The 26,224-nt window shown below is 40.0% G+C and overlaps 1 protein-coding gene across 1 annotated transcript in view; it reads right to left on the bottom strand.

Moving 5' to 3' along the window:
- Positions 1-26,224, bottom strand: part of csmd3b (CUB and Sushi multiple domains 3b) — a 2,134,893-nt gene that overhangs the window by 440,497 nt on the left and 1,668,172 nt on the right. The window contains exon 23 of the mRNA XM_072277417.1: positions 3,233-3,389. Within this exon, the coding sequence (XP_072133518.1) occupies positions 3,233-3,389 (157 nt within the window). The remainder of the gene's footprint in view (positions 1-3,232; positions 3,390-26,224) is intronic.

Here is a 26,224-nt window from a genome sequence, read left to right as displayed (position 1 = left end):
TGATTGTGGAATTGAAAAGTTTATCATATGAAGAACATTTGATGGCCCTGGGCTTGCGCTCACTGGAATTTAGAAGAATGAAGGGGGATCTCATTTAATCTTATTGAATGTTGAAAGGCCTCGACAGAGTGGGATGTGGAGAGGACATTTCCTAGAGTGGGGGAATCTAAGATCAGCAGCATCAGGCTCAGAATAGAGGGATGTCCATTTAGAATGGAGATGAGGAGGAATTTCTTTAGCCAAGGAGTGGTGAATCTGTGGAATTTGTTGCCATAGGCAGTTGTGGATGCAAAGCCATTGGGAGAGGTTGACACTTTCTTGATTAGTCAAGGAATGAAGGGACATGGGGAGAAGACAAGAGATTGGGCTAAAAGGGAAATGGATCAGCCATGATAAAGTGGCACAGCAAACTCAGTGGGCCAAATAGCCTAATTCAAATCCTATATCTCATGTTCTATTGTTCTTTAAAGATTACCATCATCTTTAGTAACTTGTATATAGAAATAATTGAATAATTAATTGCAAAGCAATGTTCCCTCTGAGGTGTGCGCTAGTGCAAGCGCACAAAGGAATTTAACTGCACACAAAATGTTGTCATCCTCTCCCTCGTTGGCATATTTCAGGATCATACACAACTACATTTCCTTTTCAGGTTTCTGATGCAGACGGTGTTAACAACATGGAGTTTGCGATGACTTGTCTGCAGATTTTAGAACTGGCTTTTTAATATTGTTTATTGAAGAAATTATTGACTCACTATGTCAAATTTACTATGCAACTTTGCAAAGTTCATCGACATTGGTGGAACCTTTCTTGCAACTAGTGCTGTCTATGAAAGAGGTTGTAGCCTAATGAATCAAATCAAAAACAAACTGAGAAACTATTGAAGTGAGAGTCATTTGGATATGTTGATGAGAAGTCAAAGCTATCTGTTAGAAGGAGGATTTATTAGTCTTGACAGGGTTTACAGAGAGTGGGTAAATGCCAAAGACAGGAGGGAGAAAAAATGACTAAGCAATTTAATATGTTCATTATCTTGTCTCTTATGTAATTAAGCTACAAATTCTGTCCTGTATCGAATGACTTATAAGAACATAAGAAATAGGAGCAGGAGGAGGCCATCCGGCCCATCAAGCCTGCCTCACCATCCAATAAGATCATGACCGATCTGTCTGTAAACTCAGGTCCATCTACTTGCTTTTTCCCCATAACCCATAATTCCCCTACTATATAAAAATCTATCTAACTGCATCTTAAATATACTTAGTGAAGAAGCCTCAACTGCTTCCCTGAGCAGAGAATTCCACAGATTCACCACTGTCTGGGAAAAACAGTTTCTCCTCTTCTCCGTCCTAAATCTTCTCTCCTGAATCTTGAGGCAATGTCCCCTAGTTCTAGTCTCACCTACCAATGGAAACAACTTTCCTACTTCTATCTTATCTATCCCTTTCAAAATTTTGTATGTTTCTATAAGATCCCCTCTCATTCTTCTGAATTCCAGAGAGTATAGTTCCAGGTGACTCAATCTCTCCTCATAGGTTAACCCCTTCATCTCTGGAATCAACCTGGTGAACCTCCTCTGCACTGCCTGCAAAGCCAGTATATCCTTCCTTAAGTATGGAGACCAGAACTGCACACAGTACTCCAGGTGCGTCCTCACCAGTAAACCTGTATAGTTGCAGCATGACCTCCCTGCTCTTGAATTCAATCCCTCCAGCAATGAATGCCAACATTCCGTTTGCCTTCTTAATAACCTGTTGTACTTGCAAGCCAACATTTTGCAATTCATGAACAAGCACTCCCAAGTCCCTCTGCACAACAGCATGCTGCAATCTTTCACCATTTAAATAATAATCTGCTCTTCTATTATTCCTTCCAAAGTGGATGATCTTACATTTACCAATGTTGTATTCCATCTGCCAGACTTCAACCTATCTCTATCCCTCTGCAGACTCTCCACATCCTCTGTACAATTTGCTTTTCCACTCAGTTTAGTGTCATCAGCAAATTTTGCTATGCTACACTCAGTTCCCTCTTCCAAATCATCAATGTAAGTGGTAAACAGCTGCGGGCCCAGCACCGACCCCTGCAGCACCCCACTCACCACTGACTGCCAACTGGAGAAACACCCATTTATACCAACTCTCTGCCTTCTATTGGTTAACCAATCCACTATCCATGCCAATACACTTCCTCCGATTCCATGTATCCGTATCTTATTTATAAGTCTCTTGTATGGCACCGTATCGAACGCCTTCTGGAAATCCAAGTATACGACATCCACCTGTTCCCCTCTATCCACTGCACTCATTATGTCCTCAAAGAACTCCAGTAAGTTTGTCAAACTGGACCTGCCCTTTCTGAATCCATGCTGTGTCTGACTACAAAACCACTCCTTTCTAAATGTTTTGCTATTTCTTCTTTAGTGACAGCTTCAAGCATTTTTTCCGACTACAGATGTTAAGCTAACTGGCCTATAGTTGCCCATCTTTGCCTACATCCCTTTTTTAAAAAGTGGCCTGACATTTGCTGTCTTCCAGAGTCCAGAGAAATTTGGTAAATGATTACCAACACGTCTACTATAACCTTCGCCAATTCTCTCAGCAACCTGGGATGCATCCCATCAGGACCAGGGGACTTATCTACCTTCATGCCCTCTAGTTTACTTATCACTATCTCTTTAGTGCCAGTGATTTTATCAAGGTCCTCACCTCCCATTTCGTCCATAACATCATTAATTTCCAAATAAAACACCTATTTGGATATTTTGTCAACTAGCTTTGTAATTTTTAAAGGTTTTGTTTCATTTCAAATAACTCTCATAACATGAAAGTTTTGATATTATTATATGCTGTCACATAGTATATGAGGAATAAGACTCATTGATGTGTATTATTTTATTTCTTTTAAACAACGAACAACAAATTGGACTTTGTTGTTTATTATCCTTTGAATAGAGGCAGGTCTACTTCTGCTTAAAAATTCAATGTGCACATGTTTGATGTCACTGAGAAAAAAACTGCACAACACAAGATTTTTGCTCACACTGGTCATTAAAAATTAGAGCCAACATTGTTGCAAAGGCCAACTGTTCGTAATTTTCTCTGCAATAATTTATTTGCACTACTTTGGAATTAACAAGCAACTATGATTTCATCTCTGTGAAGCTTTTTTTTTACATTGTTTAAATTCTGTACAAGAAAATTGACATAATGAGAGCTGAAGTACTCACCATTGTAAACAAGTTGAAAACCTTCTCCAGTTGTTTCAGAGTCAGTGTTAAACTCCAGCCACAGATGATTGGATGTACTGCTTAAGGTCACACCCAGCATCCCAGTGCCAAAGAAAGCCCCCAGGAGATGAGCAGAACTGTCTTTTCCGTCATATATCTAATCAAATAGATAAATAAACTTAGTAATCACCATGAGATAAAGTAATAGATGCTGTGGAGGCCAAACAGTTGAGTATATTTAAAGCAAAGGTTGATAGGTTCTTGATTCGTCAGAACATCAAAGGTTACAGGGGGAAGGCAGGAGAATGGGTTGAGAGGGTTAATAAATCAGCCATAATGGCATGGCAGAGCAGACTTGATGGGCTGAATGGCCTAGTTCAGTTTCTATGTCTTATGGTTTTACAATATAGAACCAATGGAATGTAAATGTACTTAAATCCAATTGGGTAGAAGATACAAAAGCCTATGTGCGCATAACTCCAAGTTCAATCCCATTGTTATCAGACTCTCTACTGGACTTCTTATACGATAAGGTGGACACTTGGCCTCACAGTCTATTTCATTGTGATCTTACACTTTATCGTTTACCTGCACCACACTTTTTCACTTTATTCTGCATTGTAGTTATTTTAACTTGTTCTATCTCAATGTGCTGTATAATAATTTGTTTAAAAAAGGCATCCGTTAGTCTTGCGAGACCATGGATCTGTGCCTGGAAAGTCTTCACTCTCCAGGGCGCAGGCCTGGGCAAGGTTGTATGGAAGACCAGCAGTTGCCCATGCTGCAAGTCTCGCCTCTCCATGCCACCGATGTTGTCCAAGGGAAGGGCATTAGGACCCATACAGCTTGGCACCAGTGTCGTCGCAGAGCAATGTGTGATTAAGTGCCTTCTCAAGGACACAACACGTTGCCTTGGCTGGGGCTCAAACTCACGACCTTCAGGTCGCTAGTCCAATGCCTTAACCACTTGGCCACGTGCCCACACCTAATGATTTGTTATGTACGTACATTATGCAAGACAAGTTTTTTTAATTGTATCTTGGTACATGTGGCAATAACAAACCGATGCCAATACAAAATGCTAGATTTTGTTGAGCAGCTTGTTGGGAATAATATTGTTATTGAGCTGAGGCAATTTTGGCCTTTCACTACTTTATACTGGTATGAAGTATTTTTTCCTGCTCTGTGAACTCAACGTAGTTTAGACATTGTGGAACATAAAGCAATGAAGCATTCACTGAAAGCTATGAAGGATGCCACAAAGGGCTTTGCATTATTTTCCTTCATATGACGTGCCATTCACTGGTGCTCTGTGTGTGCCCATGGACACTGAAGCCATCAGGCAGACTGAGCAGCTAATCACCATGAAAGACTCCCACATGTATCAAAGTAGACAGCGAAAAAAAGAACTGTTTTACACTGAGAGTTAGTACAGAGATACTATAGCATAAGTTTAAATTAGAGGCTGAAATTTCATAATCGGTAGAAAAAAAGCAAAATACTTTTCTTTTCCAAAGAAATACAAATCTTTGATATTTAGCTTAGAATGATAAACTCTTCTCGGGCTTCCAGCTGGGTACAGGTATTGATTTTAACCAATATTTCGATGACAAACTCTGCCAACTCTTCTAATGGAAGTCAAACCTAATAGAGAAATAAGGCGGATGGACTTGTTGCACTATTACAGATTGTCAAGTATGATGTTGTGGCCATCACTGAATTGTAGCTGAAAGGTGGTTGTATTTGGGAGCTGAATGTCCAAGGTTGCAAGGTATCAGAGAGATAGGTAGGTAGGCAGAGGGGCTCGTGTGGCTCTGTTGTTAAAGAATGGCATCAAATCAGCAGAAAGAAGTAACATAGGATCAGAAGATGTTAAATCCTTGTGGGATGAGTTCAGAAACTGCAAGGGTTAAAGGATCCTGACGGCGCTTATATACAGGCCCCCTGACGATAGCTGGGATGTGGACCACAGATTACGACAGGAGATTGAAAAGGAATATCAAAAGGGTAATGTTTTGACAGTCATGGGAGATTTCAACAGGCAGGTTAATTGGGAAAATCAGTTTGGTAATGGATCTCAAGAGAGTGAGTTTGTTGAGTTTGTTGAATTTTTGTTATTGAGTCTACTAGGGGATCAACTATACTGGATTGGATGTTATCCAATGAACCAGATGTGATAAGGGAACTTTAAGGTAGATGAACCCTTAGGAAACAGTGATACAAATATTATTGAGTTCAACTTGAAATTTGATACGGAGATAGTAAAGTCTAACACAGCAGTATTTCAGTGGAGTAAGGGAAATTACAGTGGTATGAGAGAGGAGTTGGCCAAAGTTAATTGGAAGGAAATGCTGGCAGGGATGACAGCAGAGCACCAACTGTGTGAGTTTCTGAGGAAAATGAGGAAGGTGCAGGATAGATGTATTCCAAAAACAAAGAAATACAACTGTGACTGACAAGGGAAGTCAAAGCAAAAGAGGAGGTATACAACAAAGCAAAAATTGGCAAGAAGCTTTTAAAAATCTACAGAGAGCAATTTAAAAAATCGTTAGGAAGGAAATGATGAAATATGAAAGCAAGTTAGCAAACAATATCAAAGTAGATAGTAAAAGCTTATTGAGTATTTAAAAAATAAAAGAGAGATGAGAGTGGATATGGGACCCCTAGAAAATGAAGCCGGAGAAATAAAAACGGGGACAAGGAGATGGCAGATAAACTAAATGAGTATGTTGCATCCATCTTCACTGTGGAAGACACGAGCAGTGTGCCAGGTGATGAAGGGTGTGAGGGAAGAGAAGTGAGTGCAGTTACTATTACAAGGGAGAAGGTGCTCAAAAAGCTGAAAGACCTAAGGGGACATAAGTCACCCAGACCAGATGAACTGCACGCTAGGGTTCTGAAAGTGGTAGTGGCAGAGATTGTGGAGGCATTAGTAATAGTTTTCAAAAATCATTGGACTCTGGCATGATGCCTCAGTGGCTGGGAAGATGTTCGAGTCAGTTGTTAAGGATGAGGTTATGGAGTACTTGGTGACACAGGACAAGATCAAACAAAATCAGGATGGTTTCCTTAAGAGAAAATCTTGCCTGATGAACCTTATGGAATTGTTTGAGGAGATTACAACTAGAATAGATATAGGGGACAGACAGACAGACTCTGTCTGTGTCACCACCCTCCTTTATAGCTGTGAAGCTTGGGTAACCTACAGCTGTCACATCAAGTCTTTGGAGCGCTTCCACATAAGTTGCCTCCAGCGCATCCTGGGAATTACCCGGCGTGAGCGGGTGCCTCACACTGAATTACTTGCAAAGACCAACTGCAGGAGTATTGAGGCCATGATCACCCAGCGTCAGCTGCAGTGGCTGGGGCACGTGATAAGGATGCCCCCATGTTGGCTACCCGGCAGAGTATTATATGGCCAGCTACATCATGGTCGACACTCAGCTGGAAGGGTGTGTCATGGTCCGGTCCGTGAAGTCCGCATTCTGGTTCACAGTCCGGTCCATTGATCCGTATTCCAGGTTTTCCGGTTTTCCATTGTTCTGTTGGGTGCTCTAATTGGGGCACATGATTCTCGTTTGGGCAGACACATAAATACCTCCGGAGACCAGGGCTTGGGTGCTGGATTGTTCCTGTCCAAACCCCCTGTCTGAATCCCTTCTCTGCCCCTTCCTCCTGAAGCCTTGCCCTGCAACCAGTGTCTGAAGCCTTGCTGTGTCTAGATAAGGAACTGTCTTTTGTTGTTTGGTACTGTCTCTTTGTGTGCTTGCCTTTATTAGGTAGGTCTGGCTGTTTGCTGCTACCTTGTGAAGTGTCTTGTTGTGTTCAGCATTCTGTGTATGAGTCCTGGCCCTATGTCCTGTTCCCAAGGAAGGGCCCTGGCTCTGTGTTCTCTGTTCCTGTCTCTCAAGGTTACCAGGGCTCCGTGCTCCGCGTTCCTGTCTCCCAAGATTACCAAGGCTTGGTGTTCCGCATTCCCGCCTCCCAAGGTTACCAAAGTTCGGTGTTCCGCGTTCCTGTCTCCCAAGGTTACCAAGGCTCGGTGTTCCGCATTCCTGTCTCCCAAGGTTACCAAGGCTCCGTGTTCCAATCTCCTAAGTCTATGTCTTAGCTTCGTGTCCTCATCCAGTTCTGGTCCTGTGTCCAGCCCCTCATAATTTTAAATATCTCTATCAAGTCCCCCCTCAACCTTTGACGTTCCAAAGAATAATTTATGATTTCAGTGTCACCCAACTTTTTGATATGATGCTTCTGGCAGGAAGACAATCTCCACTAGTCCCCTGTGACTCAAAATTCATGCTATTTTTATGCCTTGTGTAGGACAGAGTGACAGATTAATGAACAATTATCCCTTAATTACAACATAATACACTGGAGATTACAGAGGATGCCTAATGCATTTTCCCCTCTATTGTCAAGGGTAGTAAGTAACCATAAATATCCATAATTATTACTTTCAGACTATAAATAATAGATTTCCTTATTATAAAGTCATTTCACAGAAACACCAAGGCAGTCACAACACAAAGTTTTTAATAAAACTTTAAAGATAGATTCAGTCCCTTAGTTGCTCATATACACTTCAACACTCTTTCTTCCTCAAAGTTCAAAGTAAATTTTATTATCAAACTACATGTCTGTCACCATATACAATACTGAGAGTCATTTTCTTTCAGGCACTCAATAAATCCATAGAATAATGACCATTGATAGTAATCAATGATAAAACATAGAACATAGAATAGTACAGCACAGTACAGGCCCTTCGGCCCACAATGTTGTGCCGACCCTCAAACCCTGCCTCCCATATAAGCCCCCACCTTAAATTCCTCCATATACCTGTCTAGTAGTCTTTTAAAACTTCACTAGTGTATCTGCCTCCACCACTGACTCAGGCAGTGCATTCCATGCACCAACTATGCCCTGAGTAAAAAACCTTCCCCTAATATCCCCCTTGAATGTCCCATCCCTTACCTTAAAGCCATGTCCTCTTGTATTGAGCAGTGGTGCCATGGGGAAGAGGCACTGGCTATTCACTCTATCTATTCCTCTTATTATCTTGTACACCTCTATCATGTCTCCTCTCATCCTCCTTCTCTCCAGAGAGTAAAGCCCTAACTTTAGACTGTTCCAACCTGAGTGTTCATCCAGTGCAGAAGACAACAAAATGTGTAAATACGAAAGGAAAGAAATAGAAATAATAAATTGTCTGTTCATTATGCGCCGTGTCATATGATGTGGGCGATCATGGTCTTTCCATGGCCATGATTGTTCTTGACAAATTTTTCCATATAAGTGATTTGCTATTGCTTTCTTCTGGGCAGTGCCTTTGCAAGATGGGTGACCCCAGTCATTATCAATACTCTTCAGAGATTGTCTGCCTGGTGTCAGTGGTTGCAGAACCAGGACTTGTGATATGTACTAGCTGCCCATACGACCATTCTCCACCTCCTCCCATGGCATCACATGTCCCTGATTTGGGGGGGGGGGTGGGAAAGGTGGGTATTGACTAACCAGGGCTACATCTTGCTGAAGGGTGACCTGCATACCAGCAGAGGGAAGTAGCCCTGTACAGTTCCTTTGGTAGAGATGTATCCCCACGCTGCCAGCCAGATATAATGAAAAGAACCAAAGAAAGTGTGGACAGCCACTGACTTTTTCCCAGGACAGAAATGGCTTCTATGAGAAGGCATAGTTTAAAAGTGATTTGAAGAAAGTATAGGGGGAATGTCAGAGGTAGTCTTTTTTTATATACTGAGAGTATTGTGTGTATAGAACAGACTGCCAGGAGAGGTAGTAGAGGCAGATACATCAGATAAATTTAAGAGATTCTCAGATCGGCAGATGGATGTAAGAAAAATGGAGGGATATATAGGAGGGAACTATTAGGCTGGCAGAGGGAAGGATCACCTCACACTTTGGTAGAGCTGTATCTCTAATAATAAGTAAATATGCGATAACTATCGAGGACAGGAGATAGTGTCCTTGAAAATGAGCCCATAGTCTTCAGTAAATCTACCAGCATCATCAAAAGCCCCACCCACCCAGACATTCTCTCTTCTGCTCCTTTCCATTCGGCAGAAGATACAAAAGCCTGGAAGGATGTACCAGCAGCTTCAAGAATTACTTATATTCCACTGTTATAAAACTATTGAATTGTCCCCTTGTACTCTTGACCTCACAATCAACCATATCATAGCCTTGTATCTTGTCTGCCTGAACTGCATTTTCCCTATAACTATAACACTTCATCTAACATTCTTTATTGCTTTTCCCTTGAACTACTTTAACTTAATGATGTGATGAAATGATATGAATAATGACATTCAAACAAAGATTTCACTATACCTCAGTATATGTGACCATAATACACTAACTTAATAATTTACATTAAAATTCATTACAGAATCCTTGAGCTTTTGTGGAAATATACCTGTAACCCTGAAATATTTATGAATTTGTAACTTCTGTAAAATTTAATGTGACAAAATAGAACATATGAAATCCCAGGGTACTTTGTTGATTTGGATGGGAGCCTTACAAATATGTGTATTTTATGATAGATATGACAAGTACCTTGGGTCAAGAATGATGAGTTCGGAGAAGGACATAAAGATACGAAAGGCGCTGGCGTGGAGGGCTATGAACCACATGAAGGAAATCTGGAAGTCGAACCTGACCGGAGGGCTTAAAAAGAGGATTTTCATAGCAGTCAGAGTCCATTCTCACGTACGGATGCAAGACGTGGACACTCACCAAAACGATGTGAAAGTCTCTAGATGGTTGCTATACACGATTGCTCCGGATGGCTCTTGACGTGAGCTGGCAACAGCATATGACGAACGTTGAGCTCTATAACAACCTACCGATGCTCTCCACTAAAATCGAGGCGAGAAGACTTCAACTCGCGAAGCACTGTCTACGCCACCCCGAGCTACCTGCCAGCCTAGTCATCATATGGGATCCCAAGCACGGGAGGATGAACCTTGGGCGCCCTGCCAAGACTATGGTCAACACGCTCCTAGAAGACAGCAGCGCGGCTAAGCAATACATCAAAGTTGCTGGTGAACGCAGCAGGCCAGGCAGCATCTCTAGGAAGAGGTACAGTCATTTACCAAAATTTTCTAGACTCTGGGAAGGTCCCGGCAGACTGGAAGACAGCAAATGTCAGGCCACTTTTTAAAAAAGAATGTAGGCAAAAGACGGTCAACTATAGGCCAGTCAACTTAACATCTGTAGTCGGAAAAATGCTCGAAGCTGTCATTAGGAAGAAATAGCGAAACATTTAGAAGGGAGTGGTTTCATTTGACAGACGCAGCATGGATTCAGAAAGGGCAGGTCCTGATTGACAAACTTAATGGAGTTCTTTGAGGACATAATGAGTGCAGTGGATAGAGGGGAACAGGTGGATGTCATATACTTGGATTTCCAGAAGGCGTTCGATATGATGCCACACAAGAGACTTATAAATAAGATACGGATGCATGGAGTCGGAGGAAGTGTATTGGCATGGATAGTGGATTGGTTACCCAATAGAAGGTAGAGAGTTGGTATAAATGGGTGTTTCTTCGTTTGGCAGTCAGTGGTGATTGGGGTGCCACAGGGGTCGTTCCTGGGCCCGCAGCTGTTTACTATTTACATTGATGATTTGGAAGAGGTGACTGAGTGTAGCGTAGAAAAATTTGCTGATGACACTAAACTGAGTGGAAAAGCAAATTGTACGGAGGATGTGGAGAGTCTGCAAAGGGATATAGATAGGTTAAGTGAGTGGGCCAAGGTCTGGCAGATGAAATACAACGTTGGTAAATGCAACGTTGGTAAATACAAGATCATCCACTTTGGAAGGAATAATAGAACAGCAGATTACTATTTAAATGGTGAAAGATTGCAGCATGCTGTTATGCAATGGGACTTGGGCGTGCTTGTTCATGAATCGCAAAAAGTTGGCTTGCAGATACAACAGGTTATTAAGAAGGCAAACGGAATGTTGGCCTTCATTGCTAGAGGGATTAAGTTCAAGAGCAGGGAGGTCATGCTGCAACTACATAGGGTACTGGTGAGGCCGTGCCTGGAGTACTGTGTGCAGTTCTGGTCTCCATACTTGAGGAAGGATATACTGGCTTTGGAGGCAATGCAGGGGAGGTTCACCAGGTTGATTCCAGAGATGAAGGGGTTAACCTATGAGGAGAGATTGAGTCGCCTGGAATTCAGAAGAATGAGAGGGTATCTTATAGAAACATACACAATTTTGAAAGGGATAGGTAAGATAGTAGGGAAGTTGTTTCTATTGGTAGGTGAGACTAAAACTAGAGAACATTGCCTCAAGATTCAGGGGAAAAGATTTAGGATGGAGATGAGGAGAAATTGTTTTACCCAGAGAGTGGTGAATCTGTGGAGTTCTCTGCCCAGGGAAGCAGTTGAGACTTCTTCACTAAATATAATTAATATACAGTTAGATAGGTTTTTACATAGTAGGGGAATTAAGGATTATGGGGAAAAGGCAGGTAGATGGAGCTGATTTTATGGACAGATCAGACATGATCTTATTGAATGGCAGGGCAGGCTCAATGGGCCAGATGGCCTACTCCTGCTCCTATTTCTTATGTTCTTATGAAGGTGAAAAGTTTAAGCTGAACATGAGGGGAAACATCTTCACTCAGAGGGTTGTTAGAGTGTAGAATGAGTTGCCAGCACAAGTGGTGCATATGAGCTTGATTTCAATGTTGAAAAGAATTTGGATAGGTACATGGATGGTAAGAGCATGGAGGGCTATGATCCTGGTGCCCGTCTATGGGAGTAGGCAGTTTAAGTGGTTTTGGAATGGACTATTTGTGTCAAAGGTCCTGCTTCTGTGCTGTACTTCTCTGCGACTTTTTGGGTAAGTTATGATGCAATAAATATTGTTCAAGTTTATTTTTGTTAATTTTAATTAGTTTGGCATTTTAACATCAGAGAAACTATGCTGAGACCAACACTTAAATGCCATTACAAAGACAGAGCCTTTACTCTCTTTGATTATATGGCATGTCACGAAAAGCTTGGACAAACTTTTATTGATGCACAGTGAAGGATATCCTAATTGGTTGCATCATGGCCTGGTATGGAAACACTATGGTCCAGGAATGGAAAAGTCTACAGAAGCTGGTGGACACAGCCCAGTCTATCATAGGTAATGCTCTCCCCGCCAATGAGCACATTTACATGGAGCACTGCCTCAGAAATCAGCATGCATCATCAAGGAATCTGGCCATCCAGACCATGCTGTCTTCCTGCTTCATCCATTGGGCAGGAGGTACAGAAGCTTTAGGTCCCGCACCACCAGGATCAGGAACAGTTATTACCTTATAACTACCTGGCTCTTGAACCAGTGTGATTAACTACACACCACAATTCAGAACTGATGCTATTCTGAACAGTCTCATTTTCAAGGACTCTTTACAACTCGTGTTCTCACTATGATTTTTTAAAATTCATTTGCACACTTTGTCTTCTTTGCATATCGGTTATTGTCAGTCTTTGCTTATATATTTTGTTTTTCATAAATTTGATCATAATTATTTATTTTCCTGTAAATCTTACAAGAAACTGAATCTTAAGGTAGTAAATAGTAGATGTTACCATATACCACTCACTTGCTTCATCACTGAAAATTTCCCACAACCTATGGATTCTCTTTCAAGGACTCTTCATCTCATGTTCTCAATATCTATTGCTAAATTATTTGTTATTATTATTTTGTTCTTTTTGTATTTGAACAGTTTCTTGTCTTTGGCATAGTGGTTGAACACTCAGTTGCTGTGGTCTTTCATTAATTTTATTATGGTTGTTATTCTATTATGGATTTACTGAGTATGCCTGCAAGAAAATGAATCTCAGGTTTGTACATGGTGATGTATATGTACTTTGATAATAAACTTACTTCGAACTTTGATACTAAATTTTACTTTGACTTCGACTTTGATAATGGCCAAAGCAATAATTCTCACTTTGAGCTGGAGACGTGTACAAAATAATCATTCTTCACCATTATGTGAATCCTAATCTTTTTCTTTCCTCTCCTATCTTCAGTAACAATAATCAGTGCCTTCTTTGTCCAATCAACACTATTTAGCACAATAAGTAAATGCACTAAAAAATCTGTAATTGCTCGGAAAACATTAAAATGCAAATTTTTACTGAATTGAATTTGAAGTGATTGCTTCTTATCTTGAAGTTGAAACTCCAGTCATTCAAACTTCGTACCATGACACATCAATGAATCAATTCAGCAGAGGTCACTTCCTTTCCTTTCAGTCTATTTTAATGGGACACATTTGGATGTCATTCTGTAACAGGGAAGGCCTAAGTTTTAGACTTGGGGTCCACGGGCACCTTGTTTAACAGTACCAGCTCATGACATAATGAAGGCAGGGAATTCCTGATCTAAAAAGTCATGATGATTCCTTCTCAGAGAAAATAAACAACAGGGGGCACAGAATCTACTTTAGACACAAGACACTATTTAACTGTGGAGGAACTATATCTAAATTTACTGCCATTCAAAAGCGGGATATACAAAAATGATTCCTCACAAAAGCTTCTGCATATTAAAATTATTGTTACTATATCACCAAACTGAAGTCTCCGATACATCAGCACAACTAGAAAATTCTTAGACCTGCACTTCGCTTTAAAATTCTTCATATATTCCCTCAAAAGTAATTGCTTGATAGAGTTTGATATACAGAGCTTAACATGTATTAATTGTAATAAATGTACATTTTTAATCACTGTGTCAAAACATAAATGTGGGACTGCCAGCTTGAAAATTGAATTCACTTGAGGAAAAGCTATTTTCAGTTGTGTAAATAAATTAAAATAAATATAGAATTTAAAAGATAGCCATATTTTTTAATGTTATCTGGCTCCCTCAATCCCACATCTGACTCATCTCAATGTTTTATACCTTTGCAAAGTCCTGCAAACTAATACAATTGATGGAAATTTCTGATTATCAATATTTTCTGCTAGCTAGGCAGTGCCTAGATCCATTGTTATTTTAAACCTAATTCAAAAGACTGCAGAAACTCATCTTGTGACATATCAGACTCTATCAAAATTCTAAGAAATATTGCCTATGATGTTCTAAGGTTGAAAAAAGCAAACCAACTGAATAGAAACACATTACTGTACTCAGTTATGAATAGTTCTGGTAAAGAGTCGTTAACTGAAACTTCAATTCTGTTCCTTTCTCCACAGGTGCTGCCTGAACTGCTGAGTATTTTCCGTGCTGTCTGATTTCATTGTAGAATTCCAGCATCTGCAGTTTTTTTTGCATTTCCACCATTTAACCTCCACCCTCAAGTTCATTCAGAAAAGAACACATCCTCTTGAGATTTGAAGCTACCATACTCTTCTTGGAAAACAAGTTAACCATGGCAATGTTGTCACATCTGACCACCAACTCTAGAACCACAGAGGTGTTAACTTTCAACACCGTGCTGGATGATGCTCTCAGTTCCAGTATCAACTGGGTAACTGTTGTCTTGTATTTAATATTTGAGTTATATTGTAAATATTGTTAAGCTATCTTTGTTAATTATATAATTTATTGTGGGTTGTATGCAAAAGTACAAAAATGGCATAAATGCTACCACGTGATACGTACGTGCCTTGCTTAAAGTAAAAATGGAGTTACACTCACATTCCCAGCTCCCTTGTTTTACTTTCAATTAGTTTTTATGTTTGGAATTTTTAGCAGTTAATTTCCTCCACAATATTAGGAAGAAAATCATGCTTCTCTGTCACATACATATTAAGATTTTCATCAATTAATTTTAATGGTGGGAAAACTATTTACAGATACATGGTAAAATTTCTTCAAATCATATTTTCCCCAAATATTTTCACTACTGGACAAATACAGAAAAAAAGTGCATAATTATTATTACTTATGTTATGTATTTAATTACCCAATAAACAGAACATAAGAAATAGGAGCAGGATTAGGCCATCAGGCCCATTGAGCCTACTCCGCCATTCAATAAGACCATGGCTGATCTGACCATGGACTTATCTCCACCGATCTGCCTTTTCCCCATAACCCTTAATTCCCCTGCTATGCAAAAATCTATCCAACCTTGTCTTAAATGCATTTACTGAGGTAGCCTCCACTGCTTCATTTGGCAGAGAATTCCACAGATTCACCACTCTGGGAAAAGCAGTTCTTCCTCATCTCCATCTTAAATTTACTCCCCTGAAACTTGAGGCTATGTCCACTAGTTCTAATCTCACCTACCAGTGGAAATAACTTTGCTGCCTCTATCTTAACTATTGCTTTCATAATTTTATGTGCTTCTATAAGATCTCCTCTCATCCTTCTGAATTCCAGCGAGTACAGTCCCAGGAACCTCAATTTCTCCTCCAATAGCTTATTAATTGAATAATTTAAAATATACAAATGAATGAATAATAACCTCTTTGAATAAATGCCATGGTTAAAACAAGAACTTCTATGTAGAGCTGATCAAACCCCATGTTCTGTGTTACATCCAGGCACAACTTGACTGTGAAGTTTCCTACACCATTTTGCAGCCAATAGTATTGACACTGACAATTTGCTTCACATATTAAACACAATCACAATTGCAGACCTATGATTTTGTCAAAAGATCTTTGCCCATGCTTACATCCATCAATGGATCCATATCTGCCCGACACACAGTGAACTTACTAATGTTCCAGTGGGTGGTGGATAAGAATTTAGCAAATTTCTGCAGGTGTACTATGGAGAGCATTCTGGTTTGTTGCATCACCACCTTGTGTGGAAGCTCCAATGCACAGGGTCATAAGAGTTTGCAGAGGGTTACAGCTCCATCATAAACAGAAGTCTGCCCACCATTGAAGACATTTTCAAAGAATGGTGCCTTAATGAGCCTACCATAGCAATTCTGGAGATTCAGGTCTAGGAACTTAATTTGGTTCAGAATGCTGTTGCTTGCTTCTATTGTTTGCATGATTTGTGTTTTTTTCTTTCACTGTGGGTTGGGTGTTGGTCTTTTTTTTAATTGGGTTCTTTCGCGTTTCTGGTTTTGTGTCTGTAAGCAGACAAATTTCAAAGTTGTCTAATTTATACATACTTTGATAATAAATGTACTTTGAATCTTTGAATGAAGAAAGTGACATCTATCTTTAAGGATCTTCACCCTTGTGGCTACGGGGGTCAGGGGGCATGGAGGGAAGGCTGGGGCGGGGTTCTGAGTTGGATGATCAGCCATGATCATAATAAATGGTGGTGCAGGCTCGAAGGGCCGAATGGCCTACTCCTGCACCTATTTTCTATGGTTCTATGTATGTTTCTATTCAGGATCTGACCACTTCTCATTATTACCATCAGGGATGACAATAAACCTGATTCTGAGAATTATTTTACCTTCAGCTGATTACTCTGAACTCATCAGTTCATTGAAGTGGATAATCCAATTGTGGACCAATTACCAGTTATGATAACCTAGTGGTTGCTTTCAAATTCACCGAGTAAGTGGCAGTAAAGATGGCATTCATCTCTGACAATCAATTCTGTACATAGAAACATAGAGATCTACAGTACATTACAGGCCCTTTGACACACAATGTTGTACTGACCATGTAACCTACTCTAGAAAATGCCTGGAATTTCCCTACCGCATAGCCCTCTATTTTCTAAGCTCTATGTACCTATCTAAGACTCTCTTAAAAAACCCTATTATATCCATCCCCACAGTGCTGTTATGTTTTGTGACTGCAAACCTTTAAACTAATTCAAAGGAAGATGTGGGAGTCTGAAATGCGGGTCTAACTTAGATTTTACTTTAAGTGAGGTGCGCCGGTATCATGTAGTAGCATGATGGCACATGTAATTCACGGTATTTATACATCTAACCCGTAATTAATTATTTAAATGAACAAGAATGCTTAATCGTCCACATATTTGCAAGATTACTCAAATATTATTGAAATACTAAATGAACACCAAGTGCCATCAAATATACTGCTAAAGTAGTACTGACGTCCCAGCAAATGTGGTGTGGGGCTTAACTCACTCACTCCAACATTCCACAGAACTTTTACAGAACGGAACAAACTGAAAGTTGTAGATGTGCCATTGTTTATAAATCACTAGGAAATCAGTACCGCAATTATTTTCATTTGTAATTTTTACAAAATATGAAAATCATGCACACCTCACTCTCGGCGGGAGGGGAGAGAAGCATTGCACCACGCGTGCGCAGCCCTCCAGTGAAAAATGATATCGTATCCATTAAATAGGGGCCGTAGACAATTCTGATTTGATGGAGACAGACGTGAAAGCACAGAGGAACATCTGGAGAAATTTCTGAAATGCAGGTTCGCTGCTGACGTTACTGCGCAATCGTGAATCTTCCGGAGGGAAGGCCTCAAAATCTCCGGCTTTGCCTGCTGTTGGTGACCGAGATTGAGGTCGAATCGCTCGGATAGAGATGGCGCTCAGTACTCAGTGTCGGAGAGCTGATCGGAGGCTCAAAGTTTTCGGACGACTCAGAGTTGGACTGTGGTTTGGCATGGCAAGGAGAGTTTTTCTTCCTTCTCCCGTCTGCGTGAGGTGTGGGACATTTAACAGACTTTGAACTTTTTACTGTGCTCATGGACTGTTCTTCATCAAGTTATGGTTTTGTTGCACTGTTGTAACTATATGTTATAATTATGTGGTTTTGTTAGTTTTTTCAGTCTTGGTCTGTCCTGTGCTTTGTGATATCACACCGGAGGAAATAATGTATCATTTCTTAATGCATGCATTACTAAATGACAATAAAAGAGGACTGCGTGTCTTCATCATCTAATATAGAGTATACTGTAGAGCCTGCACCATGGAGTGAAATATAATTTTAATATCTATTATTGAAAATAAAATTCATATTTCTCTACCTTTCACAAAGTATTCCCATTGGTAAGCTCACTGTCTTTACCAATGGTTTCTTTTAGAACCAAATCTTTATTTCCAAATTTTATTTATCAAGGATCTTGTGCTTAGCCAGCAGGTAATTCTGCAAGCTGTGGGAGTTGGTTTAACCTTTTATAAGATTTAACACTTTACTGCTCAGCCTTTGGGCAAGACAATAATCTTAATATTTCAATTATTATTAAGTTACTCCAATGATCAAAATATCTTTAGTTTGTGAATTAGAGTCATAGTCATGGAATCATTGAGCACTACAGCACAGAAACAAAGCCTTTCAGCCCATCCAATCTGTGCTGAACCATTATTTTGCCTAATTGCGTTGACCTACGCCAAGACTCCATACCACTTAATTATCCAAACTTCTGTCAAATGTTGTAATTGAACCCGCATTCACCAATTCCACTGGCAGCTCATTCCACACTCTTACCACCCTCTGAGTGAGGACATTTACCAACACTGTATTCCATCTGCCATTTCTTTTTCATTCTTCCAATTTGTTTAAGTTCTGCTGCAATCGCATTATTTCCTCAGCACTACCTACCTCTCCACCTATCTTCATATCATCCGGAAACTTTGCCACAAAGTCATTCATTACATTATCCAAATCATTGACAAACAATGTGAAAAGCAGCGGTCCCAATACTGACCCCTGAGGAACAACACTAGTCACTGGCAGCCAACCAGAAAAGGCCCCTTTTATTCCCACTCGCTGCTTTCTGCTGGTCAGCCATTCCTTTATCCATGCCAATATCTTTCCTGTAATGCCATAGGATTTTAACTTGTTAAGCATCCTCATGTATGGCACCTTATCAAATGGCTTCTGAAAATCCAAATAATTGACATCCAATGCCTCTCCTTTGTCTACCCTGCTTGTTAATTTCTCGAAGAACTCTAACAGATTTGTCAGATGCAATTTCCCTTTACAGAAACCATGCTGACTTTGACTTATCTGATCATTGATCTCCAAGTACCTCAAAACCTCATCCTTAATAATAGACTCCAACACTTTCCCAACCACTGAGGTTAGGCTAACTGGCCCATAATTTCCTCTCTTTTGTCTTCCTCCCTTCTTAAAGAGTGGAGTGACATTTGCAATCTTCCTGTCCTCCAGGACCATGCTAGAATCAAGTGATTCTTGAAAGATCTTGACCAATGTGTCATTATCTCTTCAGCAACCTCTCTCAGGACTCTGGGATGTAGTTCATTTGGCCCAGGTGACTTACCCACCTTAAAACCTTTGAGTTTGCCTAGCACTTTTTCCTTTGTAATAGCAGTGGTGCTCACTCCTGCTTCCTGACATTCATGATCCTCTCGAACACTGCTAGTGTCTTCCACAGTAAAGACTGACGCAAAGTACTTAAGTTCAGCTGCCATTTCTTCGTCCCCCATTACTACCTCACCAGCACCATTTTCCAATGGTCCGATACCAACTCTCACCTTTTTTTTACTCTCTATATAACTGTATTCTGCCCTATATTTTTGGCCAGTTTGCCCTCATATTTCATCTTTCCCCTTCTTATAGCTTTTTTAGTTGCCTTGTGTTGGATTTTAAAAGCTTCTCAATCATTCAACTTCTCATTCACTTTTGCTACCTTATATGTCCTTTTCTTGGCTTTTATGCTGTCCTTAACTTCCCTTGTCAGCCATGGTTGCCTAGCCCTGCCATTTGGGAACTACTTCTTCTGTGGGGCATATCTATCCCGTGCCTTGTGAACTATTCTAGAAACTTCAGCCATCTCTGCTCTGCCATCATCCCCGCCAGTATTGTCCTCCAGTCCACCTGGACAAGCTCCTCTCTCATGCCTCTCTAATTGGCTTTATTCCCTTGTGATACTGATACATGTGAGTTATGCTTCTGCCTCTCCAATTGCAGTATGAATTCAATCATATTATGATCACAATTTCATAAGGGTTCCTTTACATTAAGCTCCCTAATGTTCTTACTTTCTCCACAACCTCCCACACTTACAGGGAATGTTGTATTTTTTTTTCATTTCAACATCCTGATGGCAATTATGCCATCAGAGATCTGTCCTCAGCTCAAGAACACACTCCCTAAAATCTCCATGAATCCCTCTTTCGTTTTTAAGGCAATCTTTAAATCTCTGTCTTCGACTAAGCTAAAGGTCACTGGCACTAATATGTCCATGTAGTTTTAGTGTCAAAACTTTGTTCAATGATTGCAGGATTGAATGATTGAAACCTGTTTAATATTGAATGGCCTCGATAAAGTGGATGTGGAAAGTCCAGGACAAAAGGACACAATCTCAGAAAAGAGGGACGTCCTTTTAGAATGGAGATGAGGAGGAGTTTCTTTATCCAGAGAGTGGTGATTCTGTGGAATTCATTGCCACAGCTGGTTTCCTAGACCAAGCACATATATACATTTAAGGCAGAAGTTGATAGATTCTTGATTAGTTAAGGCATGAGGGATACATGGAGAAGGCAGGAGATTGGGGCTGAGAGGGAAATGGATCGGCCATGATGAAATGGCAGAACAGACGCAATGGGCCAAATGGCCTAATTCTGCTCCTATATCTTATGGTCTGATGTTTATTATTACTTACATTATGTGATAATGCATCAATACATAGCATGCAATGCAGACACATCCTCAAAGAATGCAATGTATGGATATGAATGTGGTGTGGTGTTCATTTCGAACATACACTGTATCCATGATTACTCTAGTTTTGAGATTACTCATCAACTGGATGGGTAGCTGGCCGCCTCATACTCTGGAGAGTCAGGGTCATGTCTGTCCCAGATTGCGACATCAGCTCTGTTGGGCTGTGCGAATGAGATCTTCAGTGAGATCAATGTACTGCACCGCTCTCTGGAGAGCGAAGGGCATGAAAGGGCACAGAAGACATCATGGCAATCACTGCAACCAAGGAAGACCCCAGTTTGTGACGTTTGTTTGTACCACTGGACTCCGATTTCCGAATTTGAGAGAGTGGAGCTCCCCCAATGCAATGGTTTTTCCACTTTAAAAATTCTCCCACACAGGCTTCCTGTCATCGTTGGACACAATGGACAACCATCACTATTGTAAGTAGCATTTTTAAAATTTCTGTTGAATAACTTCCACGACAACTGTAAGGGAGATAACTGTTGTGGTTTGAATAATGCAATTGCAAATTATTTTATGATAAAAGAATCATGTTTATCTGATTGTTTAGCACATCAGGATTTAATATAAATGAATGTACATTTCGAAACTTATAAAGAACCACTTACTTATTACCTAGGGCTGAAGTAATTTAGGACAATCTATTCAATAAAGTACTTAGTTTACTGGGAGCATCAGCGTCTAGCACGTTGATTTTAAACTAATGCCAAGAATTGCAGGTGATCAAGGTTTTCAAAAAAAAATTGGGTAGGTACAAGAAAAGCAATTTGCAGGACTATAGTAAAAGAATAGGGAATAAATTTACTAGCTCTTCCCACAAACAGCCTAAAAATATTTCACGGGCTGAATAGCCTCCGTCTTTGTTACAAAGCATGTACAATTCTATATTCTGTCTTTTAATGCTCATTTGACAGTTCCTTCTTGCTAGCGTATTGAAAGCACACTCTGGTGTGAACAGTTGATTAAGAAAACATTAGAGGTTATCTGTGTGTTGTGTTGTATCAAATTTTGTAAAAATATTAGATGGAAAGTCTGAATAATTCTAAGTGACACTTTAACTCTTTGTGAGCTTCCAGCATGTAAGGTGTCTGTACAAATTAAACACTCTGGGTTTGTTTAATGTTCGTTAATAGCCTCAGGATTTTTTTTCTTAGCCTCAGGCACTAGTGGCATGAGAACAAGTCCAAAGAACGTATCTGTCTCTGCGTCTCTCAATGTTTGTGGATTGAATCCCTACTTTCACTTGGTTCTTGTGACTTCACTGAGACTGAGGGATTTGGCAATTGGTGCCGAGGTCAGACCCAGGGTGATTTCACAAGTCGAAATTTGGAGATCCCCCCGACGACAGCGACAATCAAGTCCCCCGACGACAGCAGCAATCAAGTGGAGACTACAAATCATGAGCCCTGAAACCTATGTAACTTACTAAGTTGTAATTAGTGTGGTTTATTTGTGCTTTCTATTTTATGATTATAAATTAGGCTTAAGTTAATTTGTTGCGCTTGTACGCTTATTACCACATCTCCTGGACACTTGAATTGGTTTGGGTCTTTTGGGTCTGATCAGCCTGGTAAATTAGACTCTGAAATTCACCACTTATATAAAATCTTACATTATACCTTGAATAATTTCAATATTTTTACCTGAATTACGATGTTTCAAGATTCAGTATTCAAGATCTTGAAACATAGTAATTCAGGCAAAAATATTTAAATTACCATTATTACAATTATTTTTATTACAATAGGATGGTGGGGTGGAGATATGTGTCTACAAAAGAAGGTGGAAGGCATTCCTTCCCTCTGCTTGTTTGCAGGTCACCCTTGGGCAAGGTGTAGCACCTGCTTAGCCCCTCTGATCAGGGTCACGTAAAGCCATGGGAGCAGGTGGTAGATGGTCGTATGAGCAGCTGGAGCATATCACAGGTCACTGTCATGCAACCACTGACTTCAGGCAGACAATCTCTGACAAGTATTGAAAACAGTTGGGGTTTTCATCTTGTAAAGTCACCACCCAGAAGAAAGCAACTGCAAACCACTTCCGTAGAAAAATTTGCCAAGAACAATCATGATCTTGTAAAGACCATGACCGCCCATATCATACAGCAGAGCGCATAACAAACGATTATTATAAACATTTGTCAATGAGTTAAAGTGTATTGTATCTATTTAAAATTTAATTTTTAATACTTCATTGCATGCTTTGGGTCCAAATCCTTGAAGGAAATGTTACCTAATTTGTTAATAATTTATTTACCTGAATAAAGTTCCCTGTCTGTTTTTATTAAGGACTGGACAAGATTTGCATGTTTACATGTATCAGGGAGTGAGCCTAGGTAATAGAGGTTGTCAGGAAGAGGAATCTGTCAGGAGGGCAGGCATCAAAGAAGATGGGATGAAAATGAGTTATGAAAGCAACCAATGACATTAGTCTAAATGGCATCATTCCAAGTATCATGCCATGGGAAATCATGGAGACAGAAAATCTTTGTTCCTGCTTGTGATTTGGTACTGCAGGAGTGTAGCGATTTCTTCACTGGGCTGAAACTATTGCCTATTACTTCCATCACATTTCCCCATGTTGTATTCCTCAAAGTAAAACAGCATGTGGAATTAATCTATCCAGAGTTCCACTAAACACTAAAAGAAGGTTAAATCAGAAATATGTTTCATATTTTACTCCTCCCTTCTGAAGGGCATTGTATTATTCTGACTCTGTTTTGCTGTCTTCGTGTTAGTTTTTCATTGATCTTTTGTATTTCTTTGTATCTACTGTGAATGCCTGCAAGAAAATGAATCTCAAGATAGTATATAGTGACATATACGTAACTTTGATAACAAATTTACGTTGAACTTTAAACTTTTTTGCAAACTGTTTTCAGGTCAGGCAAAAACTAGATCTTTCAAAGTTCAAACGCGAGGAAATCTGCAGATGCTGGAAATTCAAGCAACGCACACAAAAAATGCTGGTGAACGCAGCAGGCCAGGCAGCATCTATAGGAAGAGGTACAGTCGACGTTTCAGCCCGGGACCAGGGTCTCGGCCCGAAACGTCGACTGTACCTCTTTCAAAGTTGATGAGGTGGTTAAGAAGGTATATGGTGTGGTGGCCTTCATTAGTCGAGAGATTGAGTTCAACTGCTGGGAGACAATGTTACAGCTCTATAACACTCTGGTTAGACCGCACTTGGGATATTGAGCTCAGTTCTGGTCAACTCATGATAGGAAGGACAGGGAAGGCTTAGAGAGGGCGCAGAGAAGATTTGCCAGAGTGCTGTTTGGATTAGGGAACATATTTTATGAGGAAAGTTTGAGCAAGCTTTTCTCTTATGAATGAAGGCAATTTGAAGAAAGTGTGCAACATGATCAGAAGCATAGATAAAGTGGATAGCCAGAGACTTTTTCCCAGGGTGGGAGTAGCTAATAGCTAATAGAAGGGGACATAATTTTAAGGTGATTGAAAGGAGGTATAAGGGAGGGGAAGATAAAGGTAAATTATTTTACCTAGAGACTGGTAGTTGCATGGAGCGGGCTGTCAGGAGTGGTGGTAGAGGCAGAAGCATCAGGGGAATTTCAGAAACTCTCAGAAATGCACATGGATGATAGAACAATGTAGGAGGGAAGGCTGACATTGATCTTAAGAGTAGGTTAAAAGGCTGGCACAACATCATTGGTCAAAGGGCCTGTACTGTGCTGTACTGTTTTATGTTCTAACTTCTGCATTGAAGAGAATATGTTCTTATTATAATCAGATCAGACCTTTTAAATGGTGGGACAGGCTAGAAAGGACAAGTGTTCTCCTCCTGCTGCTGATTTGTATGTATTTGTGTCCCGAACAAGAAACTACAGCAGAAAACACCCAATCAACAACAGCAAGGCAGCAATACATTGACAGTCCATATGCATTTATCATCCAATATGTCCTTTACACTTTGTACTGAATTAAAGTTAATGTGAATATATATTTGCATATACTACTATTTCACATTAGAATCGAGCTAGGAAATTATTAAGCCTGAAGCTAACTCTTTCAGTTTCCACTACATTAGTCATGTTGCTGCCTTATAAAGTATTTGTTGACTGACAATAAAGTGCTGTTTAGTAAATTCTGGCACATACACTCAGTGGCCGCTTTATTAGGTATCTCCTGTGCCTTATAAAGTAGCTAGTGAGAGTACTTGTGGTCTTCTGTTCCTGTAGCCCATCCACTTCAAGGTTCGACATGCTGTATGTTCAGAGATGCTCTTCTGCACACCACTGTTGTAATGCATGGTTATTTGAATTACTATCACCTTCCTGTCAGCCTGAACCATTCTGGCCATTCTTCTCTGATCTCTCTCATTAACAAGGCATTTTCACCCACAGAACACAGTTTGTGCTTACTGGATGGTTTTCTTTTGTTTTTCACACCATTTTCTATAAACTTTAGAGAATATTCAGTATGAAAATCCCAGGAGACCAGCAATTTCTGAGATACTCAAACCACCCTGTCTGGCACCAACAATTTTTCCATAGTCAAAGTCACTTAGGTCACATTTCTTTCCCCTATTCTGATGTTTGGTCTGAACAACAACTGAACCTCTTGACCATGTCTGCGTGCTTTTATCTATTGAGTTGCTTGCCTTATGATTGGCTGATTAGATATTTGCATTAACCAGCAGTTTACAATTGTACCTAATAAGAGGCCACTGAGTTATTGTTGATCTGTATTCAAATTTGGTTCTCAATTTCTTTTCAATTAGTTGAAAGATGCCTATCTGTCATGAGTTTCAAAAAACTCTTTTTAACAAAAAAAAATGAAACAGCTAGAATAATAGGACCTTAATTTAACAGAAGTGAACAAAGAATTTAGATTGGAAAATCTAAATTTAACAGAAAAAAAACTGGAACCAGGTAAATCTGCCTGCACATTTCAAAAATGTAATATAAATGTATATATATATATATATATATATACAACTTGGGTCACAAAAATGAGAAAATCTGTATATGCTGGAAATGCAAAGGAACACCACACAAAATGCTGGAGGAACTCAGAAAGCCAGGCAGCACCTAATGGAAAAGAGTAAACAGTTGACATTTTGGACTGAGAGTCCTGAAGAAGGGTCTCGGCCCAAAATATTGACTGTTACTCCTTTCCATAAATGCTGCCTAGCCTTCTGAGTTCCTCCAGCCTTGTGTGAGTGTGATATAGCTAGGGTGCCGAAGACTTTTGCACCCTATGTCTTTCCAGTTATCAAATAACACTTAATACAACTGAGCTAATACAAAGCTAAGTACTCTTATTTCTGTTTCCTAACCACCTTCCGAGGTTATAAATATGCAGTACTGTATATTTATAAACCTAGCTATATATATATGCCTAAGACTTTTGCACAGTACTGTAAGTAGTGAACCCAACAATGC

The sequence above is a fragment of the Mobula birostris genome, chromosome 1 (genome assembly GCF_030028105.1).
Source record: "Mobula birostris isolate sMobBir1 chromosome 1, sMobBir1.hap1, whole genome shotgun sequence".
Classification (NCBI taxonomy): domain Eukaryota; kingdom Metazoa; phylum Chordata; class Chondrichthyes; order Myliobatiformes; family Myliobatidae; genus Mobula; species Mobula birostris.
Note: the sequence above shows the minus strand (reverse complement) of the source record. Positions and strands in the feature narration are given on the sequence as shown.